This window comes from Octodon degus, unplaced genomic scaffold (genome assembly GCF_000260255.1).
Source record: "Octodon degus isolate 3935 unplaced genomic scaffold, OctDeg1.0 scaffold00056, whole genome shotgun sequence".
Taxonomy (NCBI): domain Eukaryota; kingdom Metazoa; phylum Chordata; class Mammalia; order Rodentia; family Octodontidae; genus Octodon; species Octodon degus.
Window position 1 is genome coordinate 10,582,189 of NW_004524632.1, and position 11,525 is coordinate 10,593,713.

At 57.2% G+C, this 11,525-nt stretch overlaps 3 protein-coding genes across 4 annotated transcripts in view; 1 reads left to right on the plus strand and 2 right to left on the minus strand.

Moving 5' to 3' along the window:
- Positions 1 to 224: 224 nt before the first annotated feature.
- Klhl11 (kelch like family member 11) overlaps positions 225 to 11,525 on the minus strand; it is a 27,168-nt gene continuing 15,867 nt past the window's right edge. Inside the window, exon 4 of one of the 2 annotated variants that reach the window (XR_002821590.1) lies at positions 225 to 262. The gene's annotated coding sequence lies outside the window, so the exon portion shown is untranslated. Of the gene's footprint in view, positions 263 to 1,435; positions 1,459 to 11,525 lie in introns of those variants that run through there. The other variant, XR_002821591.1, reaches the window with a different exon arrangement.
- Nt5c3b (5'-nucleotidase, cytosolic IIIB) lies at positions 2,220 to 8,454 on the minus strand. Its single transcript, XM_023718196.1, has 8 exons — positions 8,307 to 8,454; positions 7,931 to 8,000; positions 7,809 to 7,855; positions 5,574 to 5,659; positions 4,551 to 4,640; positions 3,777 to 3,939; positions 2,859 to 3,059; positions 2,220 to 2,491 (listed from the first exon to the last, which is right to left on the minus strand). The coding sequence occupies exons 1-8, from the start codon at positions 8,373 to 8,375 to the stop codon at positions 2,378 to 2,380; spliced, it is 840 nt and encodes a 279-aa protein (XP_023573964.1). The 5' UTR covers positions 8,376 to 8,454; the 3' UTR covers positions 2,220 to 2,377.
- Positions 9,748 to 11,525, plus strand: part of Klhl10 (kelch like family member 10) — a 6,863-nt gene continuing 5,085 nt past the window's right edge. Inside the window, exons 1-2 of the mRNA XM_004633763.2 lie at positions 9,748 to 10,065; positions 10,750 to 11,239. Of these exons, the coding sequence (XP_004633820.2) occupies positions 9,770 to 10,065; positions 10,750 to 11,239 (786 nt within the window). The 5' untranslated portion in view covers positions 9,748 to 9,769. The remainder of the gene's footprint in view (positions 10,066 to 10,749; positions 11,240 to 11,525) is intronic.

An 11,525-nucleotide genomic window follows, 5' to 3' on the forward strand; every position in this document is an offset into this window, starting at 1 on the left:
AGATGGAGACCTGGGCTCAGGTCCCTCGTCTTGGGCCACCTGCCTGGCCTCTGTCACCACCGTGGGTAGGACCCGGTCTCCCAAGGACAGGCTGGGATGGTTCTAAGCACCAAACTGCCCATGCACCCCAGTCCCAGCTCCATGCTGCAGTCTGCTCTGGACGTCCTTTTTTTTTTTTTTTTTTTTGAGGAACTGGGGATTGAACTCAGGCCCTTGGGCTTGCTAGGCAAGCACTTATTCTACTGAACCATCTCCCCAGCCCCTTTTCTTTGTGGTACCGGGGATTGAATTCAGGGCCTTCTACTCAGCCTTCTCCCCAGCTCCTGGATGTCCCATCTTGAGGATGTCCCAAGATGAGGGGGGACCCCGGTAGAGCTCAGGTCACTTGGGGCCTTGAGGTCATGGGCCTGGTCTCTCTCCCTTGCATCCAGCAGCTATGAGGTGAGTAGGTTCCTCAGCCAGCCAGCCACCAAACCTAAACTAGAATAAACCTTTTTCTTTTTGTTCATTTGATAGGTCTCACTATGCAGTTCAGACTCGTAGTGATCCTCTTGGTTCAGCCTCCCCAGCGCTGGGATTACAGGTGGGTTTCTGGGGCTGGCCCAGCATGGGGTACCAGGGACACCTGGGATCAGACGCTGGTCTTTGCACTTGCCAGGCAGGCACTTAGACTGCCGAGTTGTCTCCTCATCCCCCTTTTCTCCTTTTAAATTGATTATTTCAAATCCTTTGTTACAGTGATAGAAAGAACACACTTAAGATCTTTTATTGTTGAGACAAGGTCTTAACTACGGCTGGGCATGGTGGTGCCCCCAAGCTTGGGAGGCTGAGGCAGGAAGATTGTTCTGAGTTTGAGAGCAGCCTGGGCTGCAAAGTGAGCTCAAGGCCAGCCTGAACTGCATAGCAAGAGTCTCTCTCAAAAAGACAAAAAGAAAGATCTTACTGTATAATCTAGGCTGGTCTCCAAACTTACAACCCTCCTGCCTCAGCCTCCCACAGTGCTGGGGTTAGAGGAGGGCACCACAACAGGCTCAGGAGCCATGATGGCCGGCAAGGGAAAGGACGGCACTCCCTGCCCCTAGCAGCAGGCTTGGGAGGCCTGGGATGGCCACACACTGCTCTCAGATAGTGACCTTGCCTGAAGTCTAACAGAAGCACCTGGGTCAAAGCAGTGCTGAGCAATGGCCTCGAGAACCCTGAGGCCAGAAGTGTTCTTGTCGAGCTCCAGTCCCCAGCATGGAGCCCAGGGAGGTGCACCTACGCCATCCACTTGCTTAGCACTGGAGCCACTCGAGAGGCTGAGGCAGGAGGATCACAAGCTCACTGGCAGCTTGGGAAACTTAGCGAGACCTCGTCTTCAAATGGGAGTGATACTTTTTTTTTTTGGCCAAACTGGGGATTGAACTCGAGTCCTTGCACCTGGCAAGCGCTTACTCTACTTAGCCATCTCCCCAGCCCCTCGTCTTCCAGTGGAAGCGGATGTGGCCCAGGGATGTGGCACTTGCCTAGCACGCGGGAGGCCGGGTTCCGTCCTCAGCACGGCAGCTAACAGGAAAATGATCAAAGGTGAAGGCGCCCACAGGCATTCGGTGTCACCTCCCCTTCCCCTCCTCAGGACCCCCATTTGCCCCAGCCCAAGACCTCAGGAGGAAGTGTTTGAGGAAGGCCTCCTCTGAGGGCAGCTGGTATGCCCACGAGTGTGTCACAGGGTAGAGAACCGGGGTCACCAGGCTGAGGAGGGATAGTGATCCAGGTCAAGGACGTGGGGTGCCCTGGCATAAAGTGCTCTTACAGGCCGTTGGCCCCGGGACCCCTGTGGTCTTTGGTAATCTGTTAGTGGCCCTCGCCAGGGCCCAGGAGGAAGAAGGTGGTGTCTTGGGGGAGATCCATACCCACATGGGTCCCTGCAGGGCTCCCCAGACAGGGTCGCCCCAACCAAGCTCCTCCCTGCCGATGCCAGTTTTGATGGTGGCGCTGGCAGGACATCACCCCATCCCGGGTTAGAGCCCCGCGCCCACCCCCATATCTGCACGCACCCCTGGGTTCTCAAATCCTGTTCCAAGGAGCCCGAGAGCCTCGGAGGTTCCCGGGCCTCCAGGATCGGACAGTAGTTTTTAATTTCCATCTGCTTACCCTTCTATTTGTGTGAAATACAGCATTTTTGTTTGGGTACTAGGAATTGAACTCAGGGCCTCACGCTCGTCAGGCACGATGAAATACAGCTTTTTATAAAAAAAAAAAAAAAAAAAATCCCTGGACTAGGCAGCCACAGGATGCCAATGGGCAGAGATCACGGGGGTGGACATGTGGGAGGAGGAGGGGTCCCTGGGCTCTACCCCGGGGACAGTCTGTGAAGGCTCAGGAGCCCCGTGCCTCCTCAGTCCCCTGGGGACAGGACGTGCTGCAGGAGTCCGTTGACCACGTCCAGCGTCTCGTCGCTCTCCAGCACGATGTCGTAGGCATCCAGGTAGCGCTCACGGCGCCCCTCCACCTGCAGTGAGGCGCAAGGTGCTCAGGTGTCCGCCCAGGCCCTGAGTCCCAGGTTGCCTGACTCAGCCGCCTTCCTAACACCCGCAGAGCCAGAGGCCATGGGGTCCTGCCATGGGGACACAGCCAGGTGGGCCAGGGCTGGAGTGGCCACAACAGGCCCTTGGCTAGAGCCAACAGGGCAGCAGCAGGGGTCACAGACCTCGGTACCATCAGGACTGTGCTTGGCACAAGTCTGCGCCAGTGGGGACATTGGCCAGCGTCTTCTACCTGTGGGCCCGAACCCGGCTGGGACCACCTCCTGTACCCCTCCCGCTCTGAGCCTAAGCCCCTGTGCAAAAAAAGCTGGGGCAGGGTGCGGTCCCACCCACCTTGTCATTGAGGAAGCCGATCTTGAGGATGTCTTGTACCCCTGGAACCCCGTCTGCCATGCTGAGGTCCCCCAGAGAGTCCCCGAGGAGCAAGATGTTGGTTCTGCCCTGGAGCTGCCGGAAGTAGCTGGCACTGCCGCCCGCGGAGCTGTTCTTGTTGAAGATGTGGATGAGCGGGGCCTTGAACCCCTGCAGGAGGCCCTGGGGACCGAGAGGGCACAGGACAGTGGTCAGGGAGCGTATGGCATGGGGAGGGAACCCTAAATGCACAGATGATGCCAGGATTTCACAGGAGGCAAGGCCAGGTTGGCAAACTGGTGCCCAGCTGCCACATTTGGCCTGTTTCTCCAAATAAAGCATCAGCACGCTCAGAGGGCACCACTGCCGAGCTCCACGCACGGCCCTATCTTTTTTTTGTTTGTTTGTTTGGCTTTGTCTTTTTCTGAGACAGGGTCTCGCTCTGCAGCTCAGGTTGGCCTTGAGCTCACTTTGTGGCCCAGGCTGCTCTTGAACTCACAATGATCTCCTGCCTCAGCCTCCTGAGTGCCGGGAGCACAGGTGTGTGCCACCGTGCCTGACCCTTTTTAATCTTTTACTTCGAGCCAGGGTCTTGCTTAATTGCCGAAGCTGGCCATGATGTTGGCAATCCCCCTGCCTCGGCCTCCTGAACACCTGGGGTCACTGGGGTTCACCACCATGCCAGCCTATTCCAGAGGAACACAGGTCTGTTTGTCTGCTGACACAGCAGAGATGGCTTCCTCTGGGGCTGGGGCAGGACAGGCTGCCACGCAGCAAGTCCCCAGGGGGACGCCTCAGACAGGGGCTGCCGGTGACCACCTGCAGGCACAGATGCCACGGCCACGCCCGCCCGCCCGCCCCCAGGGCCCACCCGCCTGCCTGGCCGAGGCAGGGGCTCACATCATCACTGAAGTCCATGTAGTTGGACACAATGTGGATGTTGGGGTGCAGTACGTCCCGCTGCCGGATCACTTCCTCTAGGATGTCACCCACACCGGCGGAGAAGATGAACAGCGGGACGTCGTGCTGGTACAGCGTGTCAAAGAAGGTCTCATAGCCCTCCCTGCGGATGAGGGGTCAGAATGCCACTGTCAGCGCTCCTGTGCCCTCTCGCTCTCTGGTTCTTCAGGCTGGGTTGCAGTATGTAGCTCAGGTTGAGATGGAGCTCAGCAACCCTCCTGCCTCAGCCTCCCCAGTTCATAAGCTATCCCAGGCAGTGAGACTTTGCCACAAAACAGGCTTCAGCACAGAGCTCTGCTCAGGAAAAGTGGCCAGGCCAGGGGTGGTAGTGTACACTATAATCACAGCAGCTCAAGAGGCTGAGGCAGGAGGGTCAAAAGTTCAAAGGCAGACTGGGCAATTTTAAAATAAAAAATAACATGAAGGCTGGGGATGTTGCTCAGCAGCAGAGTACTCTTGGACTGGCTCCCCACCCCTGCATACACACAAGTTCCATCTGCTACTCCAGAGTACCCCCAAAGTCTCCGCTGCTGTGACAGGGGAGGACACTGGACAGCCCTGCAGCCCTGGCCCGCCTCTCCAGCCTCTGCCTCGGCTCTGCTCCTCCCCAGCAGGAACCAAAGTTGGAGGCCAGCTCTTCTTGCCGAGGGTGCTGGGTGGTTCCAGCACTTGGCCCCCACCCCCCGCCCAGTGGTTCCAGCTCTGGGAGCTAACCTGAGCATGGCTCCCGACTCCCGCACCACGTCAGGGATCTGCAGCCGTGGAATCTTCTGTCCACACAGCAGCTCGTGTGCCCTGGTCCACCTGCATCGACCCGAGCCCCACCTTCAAGCAATGCGGAGGCCACCAGGCCTCTTACGAGAGCCAGGCCCCTTGGAAGGGACCCTAGCCATCCTTAAAGGGAAGAGGGTGTCAGTGTGGTGGTGGTCCACGCCACAACCCAGGCACTTGGGGAGGCTGAGGCAGGAGGAGCTCAAGTGCGAGCTAAGTTTAGACAACCTTTTGTTGAAAAATAAAAAAATAAAAATAAAACAAAACAAAAAGACAACTTAATGATACAGTAAGATGAAAGAAATACAAACTAAAAATAACAAAAAGGGCTGGGGATGTCACTCACTGCAAAGGCCCTGGGTTTAGTCTCCAGTGCTGGAAATAAGGAGGGCAAGAGGGCAACAAAAGGGAGAAGAGGGGGGCGGGGAGATGGCTCAGTAGAATAAGTGATTGCCTAGCAAGCACAAGGGTGTGAGTTCAATCCCTGGCTCCACCAAAAAATAAATTTAAAAAAAGGGAGAAGCAGTCTGAGCTGGGCAGCAGGCTCTGTCCTCGAGAGCTGGGCCGGCTTCCGGGGGCTCTGCCTCAAAACAGAGCCAGGCCTTCCTGTGTGCTTTCCGGCCCTCCTGCCCTCTGCCTTCCACCCGGAGGGTGCGCAGGACAGCCCTTGCCGGCCGCTGGCCTCTGCCGGGCCACGCCTGTCCTGCTCCAGCACCGCCAGCCCTGTGCTGTCCCACATCCCAGGAGTGGCACTGAGACAGCAGCACCAACACAGGAACGGGTCCCTCCCACGGGCCCCAGCGCTGTTCTCACTCAGCCTTAGCCTGCAGCCCGGGCCCGGCGCCTGGAAAGCTGTGCTGGTGGCGGCAGCGCTGGCGCTGCTACCGTAGGGCAGAGCTCAGGAGGTACAGCCTCGGAGTCCTCCTGGCCACGCCATCCGCCCGCCCTGTCTGGCAGGCCACTCACCACTCCACCATGTGGGGGAGCTTCTCCTCCACAGCCCGCTGTGGGTCGATCTCGATGGGGTAATAGTGGTCAAAGAGCGCGGTGAGCTGCAAGAGCCGCAAGGAGAAAATCCATGAGCCTGAGAGAAACCACTGGCCGGCCTGGTGGTGCAGGCCTGCGGGCCCGGGCGCAGGAGGCTGAGGCGGGAGGGTTGCAGGCCTGAGGACAGGCTGGGCCGCACCGAGACCTCAGAAAACAGGCCTTGCTGAGCATACGCAAGCACCTTGGTTCAGTTCCCAGCAAGACATATAAAATTAAAAGGGCTGGGGATGTAGCTCAGGGGTACAGTAAGAAATCCTGGCTTTGAACCTCAGTACTGTGAAAACCAAACCAAACCAAGGCAGTGAAACTTCAGGCGATGGCATCGGCTCCTGCAAGCTGTCACTCAGGTTGTAGCATTTACAAGTCCCAGGTTTCTCCTTTCTTTCTTGAGACCAGGTCTTGCTATGCAGCTCAGGCTGGCCTTGAGCCCACTCTGTAGCCCAGGTTGAGCTCGAAGTCCGAGCAACCTTCCTGCCCCAGCCTCCAGAGTGCTGGGACCACAGGTGTGCATCACCCCGTCCCCGGCTGGTTTTTCCTTTTCTAACCCTTTCCAAACGCTCACCCACCTCTGCCATCTCCTAAGTCCAGGTGGGCCCCAACCCGGGCTCTCTCCCCACCCTGGGGGCTCGGAGCTGCCTCCACTGTGCCTCACGGGGTCGGGATTTACTCTGCTATTAGCCTGCCTGTCAGGCCACAAGCAGCAAGGACTCACTGGCCGCTGTGTCTCCCACACACGCACATGCACGAGACGGTGTGGAAGTCGCGGGAACACTTCCTCCTCTGCATTGCTCTGGCTTCGTGCTAACGTCTGTTAGAAACGAAGGGCTGGGGAGACAGCTCAGCGGCAGGCCTAAGCACCTGCCTGGCAAGCGCTAGGAACTGAGTTGGATCTCCAGTACAAAAAAAACCAGAAAGAGAAGCCAGGTGTGGGGGTGCGTCCCTGCAATCCCAGCACTTGGAAGGCTGGTGCAGTCAGATCCCTGAGCATTCCAGACTAGACTGGGCTACGGAGTGAACTCAAGGCCAGCCTACACTACATAGAAAGATACTGTTTAAAAATTTTTTTTAAAAAAACACATCAAACTCATGTTTTCTTTTTAGTTTTGCAGTAGTGAGGATTAAACTGCTTTAAAAAAAAAAAAAAAAAAGAAAAGAAAAGAAAGAAAGAAAAAACCCACACATCCAGTCAAGATGATGGTTCCTACCTGTAATCCCAGCACTCTGAGGCTGAGGCAGGAGGCTCTCAAATTTGAGCCGATCATGAGGAATTTAGCAATTCAACAAGACCCTGGGGGCTGGTGAGATGGCTCAGTGGTCTAAAGCGCCTACTTAGAACAAGCTTAGCAAAGCACGGGGACCGGGGTTCAATCCCCAGTACCACAGGCCAGCCAGCCCCGCCCCCTGGTGGGCTGAGCTGCCCACCCCCACGAATAAATTAAAAAAAAAAAAACCAAACAAGACCCTGTACAAAGTTTAAAAGGGCTGGGAACACAGCTCAGTACAAAGGCCCTGAGCTCAGTTCCTGGGGCTGAAGAGAAAGAAGCGGAATCTGACAAAAAAAAAAAAAAAAAAGACTACACAGATCTGGGCTGGGGAGATAGCTCCGCAGTCTAGGCGACTCCCTGGCAAGTGCAAGGACCCAAGTTTGATCCCTGGTATCGCATGCCGTGCTGGCCCTTCCAGGCCGAGGCATTGAGCACCGAAACCCAGTGTGGTGGTGCTCACCTGTAATCCCAGCGCTGGGAAGACTGGGACAGGAGGGTCACTAGGAGTCTGAGCTGCACAGCCAGATACTGCAGCAAATAAAATAGGGGCCAGGGAGACGGCTCAGTGGAATAAGCGCTTCCCTGGCAAGCGCAAGAGCCTGAGTTCAATCCCCGGTTCCGCAAAAAAAATAGATAAATAAATAAAAGATAAAATAAAAGACTAGGGGGCTGGGGAGATGGCTCAGTAGAATAAGCGCTTCCCTGGCAAGCGCAAGGGTCTGAAGTTCAATCCCCAGCTCCGCAAAAAAAAAAAAAAAAAAAAGATTACATGGATCTGATAAGCCAGTTTTAAAGAGGGTCAGCGTTCTCAGGCCTCTGTCCTGGGCATCGCTGGATCTAAACCAGGAGTAGCGGGAGGTGCAGGCTGCCAGCAAAGGGACGGACCCACCTGTCTGCGACACTCCTCGCTGACCACCTTGCTGTTATCCAGAATATCTAGAAAAACAAAACTCCTTTGACCTGTTCTTTTAACGTCACCTGGCCGCAGGGGCAGGGTAGTGCGACACTCACTGTAGGAAGAGGGACAGCGCTTCCCACCGTGCGAGAATCTGCTCAGGGTCATGTCGAAGTCGGACACGACCTGCGGCAGGGAGAGAGCGGTGCCCACCGGGCCTGGGGCACGCGGCGGGGGGCACACGGCGGCGCGGGGGACACGGCGGCGCGGGGGACACAGCGCGGGGGACACAGCGCGGGGGACACAGCACGGGGGGGGGGCCGAGGGGGGCTGCCACTTGGCAGGAGGTCTGAGGAGCGCAAGCGAGGAGGGCCCCCAGGGGATCCCCGCGTCCTGAGTGGGCGGGTGACCGATGAGACCCCCGAGGTCGCAGCGTCGGGGTTCGCGTTCGCTTTCAATGCGGGGTCCCGGCAGAGCCCCCCAGCCCCGTACCTGCAGGCAGCCGCCCCCGGCCCGGCGCAGCGCGCGCACCCGCTCCTGCACACTCCCGGGCCGCCGCATCCGCACGGTGGGCGCGCACAGGGCCCGCACCTGAGGGGTGTGGGGCGCAGATGAGCGAGCGTGGGGCCCCCGATTCTCCTCCCGGACCCGCACCACCGAATTCCCGCCTCACCGTTTCGGCCATTGCACGCCAGCCGCTCCAGGAAGGCCACGCCCCCGCAGCCGCACCGCGCAGGCGCAGTCCCCGCAGCCGGGCGTGGCTTGGGGGGGACTCCGCGGTACCCGCCCCGCTGTGGGGCCTCCTGCCACCTCCACTCCTACCCCTGGACTGGGGCATGGACCCAAGGGCGCTGTACCACTGAGCTATATCCCTAGCCCTTTGTGTTTTTGAGATAGGGTTTTGCTGAAGTGCCCAGGCTGGCCTCGAACTTGTGATTTTTCTGCCTCAGCCGCCTGAGCAGCTGGGACGACAGGCGTGCTCTCCTGCCAAGTTTTCCAGAGCAAACACACCCCGGCAGCTGTCTGGTCCAGGGCTGGTGATGAAGCTGTAGTCCACAATGTCTCTCTGGCAGTGCCTGGCACTCTACTGATACCCAGAGCAGGGAGAAAGGAGCGGTCATGCAGACCACAGGTGGCGCAGTCTTGAAACTCAGCATTCTGGGAGGCTGAGGCAGGAAGGTCACAAGTTCAAACCCAGGCTGGGCAATTTAGCGACTTAGTAAAACCCTATCTCAAAATAAAAAGGAAAAAGAAAAAGAAAAGGAAAAGGCCGGAGACCAGGGAGATGGCTCAGTAGAATAAGTGCTTCCCTGGCAAGCACAAGGGTCTGAGTTCAATCCTGGTTCTGCCAAATAAATAAATAAGAAAAGGCCAGGATGTAGATTAGTACAAAGACCCTGGGCTCAATCTGAATTTTGCACAACAAAACAAAAAACAAGGCCGGGGGCTGGAGAGATAGCTCAGCAGCTTGGAGCCCCCCTGGGCAGCTGATGAGCAGATTTGATCATTCTCCTGTCTTTCTGTTTGACATAGGGGCTTGCTATGTAGTTCAGGCTGGCCTTGAACTCACTATGTAGCCCAGACTGGCCTCAGACACCCAGGGATCCTCCTGCCTTGGCCTCCCAAGTGCTTCCATCAGTCAAGCGCCCCCGGTGTGAGGTGCGAGCCCTTGTCCCTAGGTGGCCTGCAGCATGTGGGGAGCCTGGGGCAGCTGCTGCAGAGGTGGAGACCTGGACAGTCCAGAGGGGGCAAAAGAAAATAGAATCAATCAAAACTGTTCTGTGGTGTTGGTGGCCATGGTCTCGAGCCAGGACCCAGGACAGGTGGGAAGGGCGGAGGGCCTGGGCCAGGCCAGGCCGAGTTCCAGAACCCCCGGGGCATGGGTGAGCGCACAATCCTGCCATGACCTCACTGCTACCAGGGTTCTGGAACCTGGGCTGCCCGCTGGGCCGGACATGAAAGATGTAGTAGGGAAAGGGAGGGACAGCTGCCTGCAGGGGCCCCCAACCCTCGCCACACCCAGGACAGCAGCCTCTCCCCGCTGGCTCCCGGGAGCCATGGAGACGGAGGGCGCCTCGGCCTCCTCCCGCTTCCCCCAGCCTCACATGGAGAGGAAAATGAGCGCCATGACCTGTGAGATCTTCAATGAGCTTCGGCTGGAGGGCAAGCTCTGCGACGTGGTCGTCAAGGTCAATGGCTTCGAGTTCAACGCCCACAAGAACATCCTCTGTAGCTGCAGCTCCTACTTCAGGTATGGCCTGGGGCTCGGCATGGGGCCCTGCCTGCCCTCTGGGGCGCAGCCGGCTTCCAGAGAGTGGGAGGCTGGATTTTTAAAATTTTCATCCAATTTCCAACTCAAACCCCAGTGAAGACCTGGGCCCTCAGTGGTGAGAGATCTGGGACCTCCCAGGCCTGGGGAGCACATGGGGCTGCTCAGGGGCCGAGGGGGCAGTGGGGAGTGGAAGTGGGAGTCAGCTGGGGGCTGGGCCCAGCCCAGAGGGCTTTGTTGTTCTTTGGCAGGAATGGGGATTGTACCCAGGCCCTTTGTGGTGAGCTGTATCCAGCACCCCCCCCCATTTTTTTGGTACTGGTACTCAGGTCCTTGCGCTTGCCAGACAGGGGCTGTGCTGCTTAGCTGTCTCCCCAGCTTCCTCAGCCCATTTTTGATATTATATTTTTGATATAACATCTTGGGAATTTGGCCTGGCTGAAGGCGCAAAAGATCAGCCTCAGCCTCCTAGAGTGCTGGGATTTGGGGCACACACCACAACACCTGGTCCCAGCCCACTTCCTCAGATCCATTCATTCCCAACCTACTCACCATGTGCCTGTTGGAAAATGTCCAGAGTCACCTGCAGGAGGAGAGGAGGGTGGGGGCAAGGACTTGGCCGCCAGTGAGAAGTGCTCCCAGGCTGCCAGCTTCTGTCTTTTCCAGAGCTTTGTTTACCAGTGGCTGGAACAACACGGAGAAGAAAGTGTACAACATTCCCGGCATCTCCCCCGACATGATGAAGCTGATCATCGAGTATGCCTACACGCGCACCGTGCCCATCACCCCTGACAATGTGGAGAGGCTGCTGGCGGCCGCTGACCAGTTCAACATCATGGGCATCGTGCGGGGCTGCTGCGAATTCCTCAAGTCTGAACTGTGCCTGGACAACTGCATCGGCATCTGCAAGTTCACCGACTACTACTACTGCCCCGAGCTGCGGCAGAAGGCCTACATGTTCATCCTGCACAACTTTGAGGAGATGGTGAAGGTCTCGGCCGAGTTCCTGGAGCTGTCGGTCACCGAGCTCAAGGACATCATAGAAAAGGACGAGCTCAATGTCAAACAGGAGGATGCTGTGTTTGAGGCCATCTTAAAGTGGATTTCTCATGACCCCCAAAACAGGAAGCAGCACATCTCGGTTTTACTTCCTAAGGTCAAGTTCCATTATTCTTCGTGAACGTCCTGTGTCTCTCTTAATCCAGAGCAGCTCTCTCCCCGGCCTTCCCAAGCCAAATATTCCATCTATGCATTATGGTTTTTTTTTTCTTTCTTTCTTTTTTTTTTTAGGATAGGGTCTACAGGGTATTCAGGGTCCCACTACTAGATTGGACTCGTAGTGATCCACCTGTTTACAACCTCCCAAGAGCTGGGATGACAGGCACGTGCCACCAGGCCCAATTTCAATTGCCCTTTCAGCAATGAATGCCCTGGGCTCAAAC

Excerpts from the sequence above, each read along its gene's own strand:
- Nt5c3b (XM_023718196.1), bottom strand. The coding sequence starts at position 8,375 with ATGCGGCGGCCCGGGAGTGTGCAGGAGCGGGTGCGCGCGCTGCGCCGG. Across the intron at positions 5,660-7,808 it reads GCGAGGAGTGTCGCAGACAG|CTCACCGCGCTCTTTGACCA; the intron begins GTGGGTCCGTCC and ends CGGCTCTTGCAG. Across the intron at positions 3,940-4,550 it reads GAGTCGGGAGCCATGCTCAG|GGAGGGCTATGAGACCTTCT; the intron begins GTTAGCTCCCAG and ends CCTCATCCGCAG.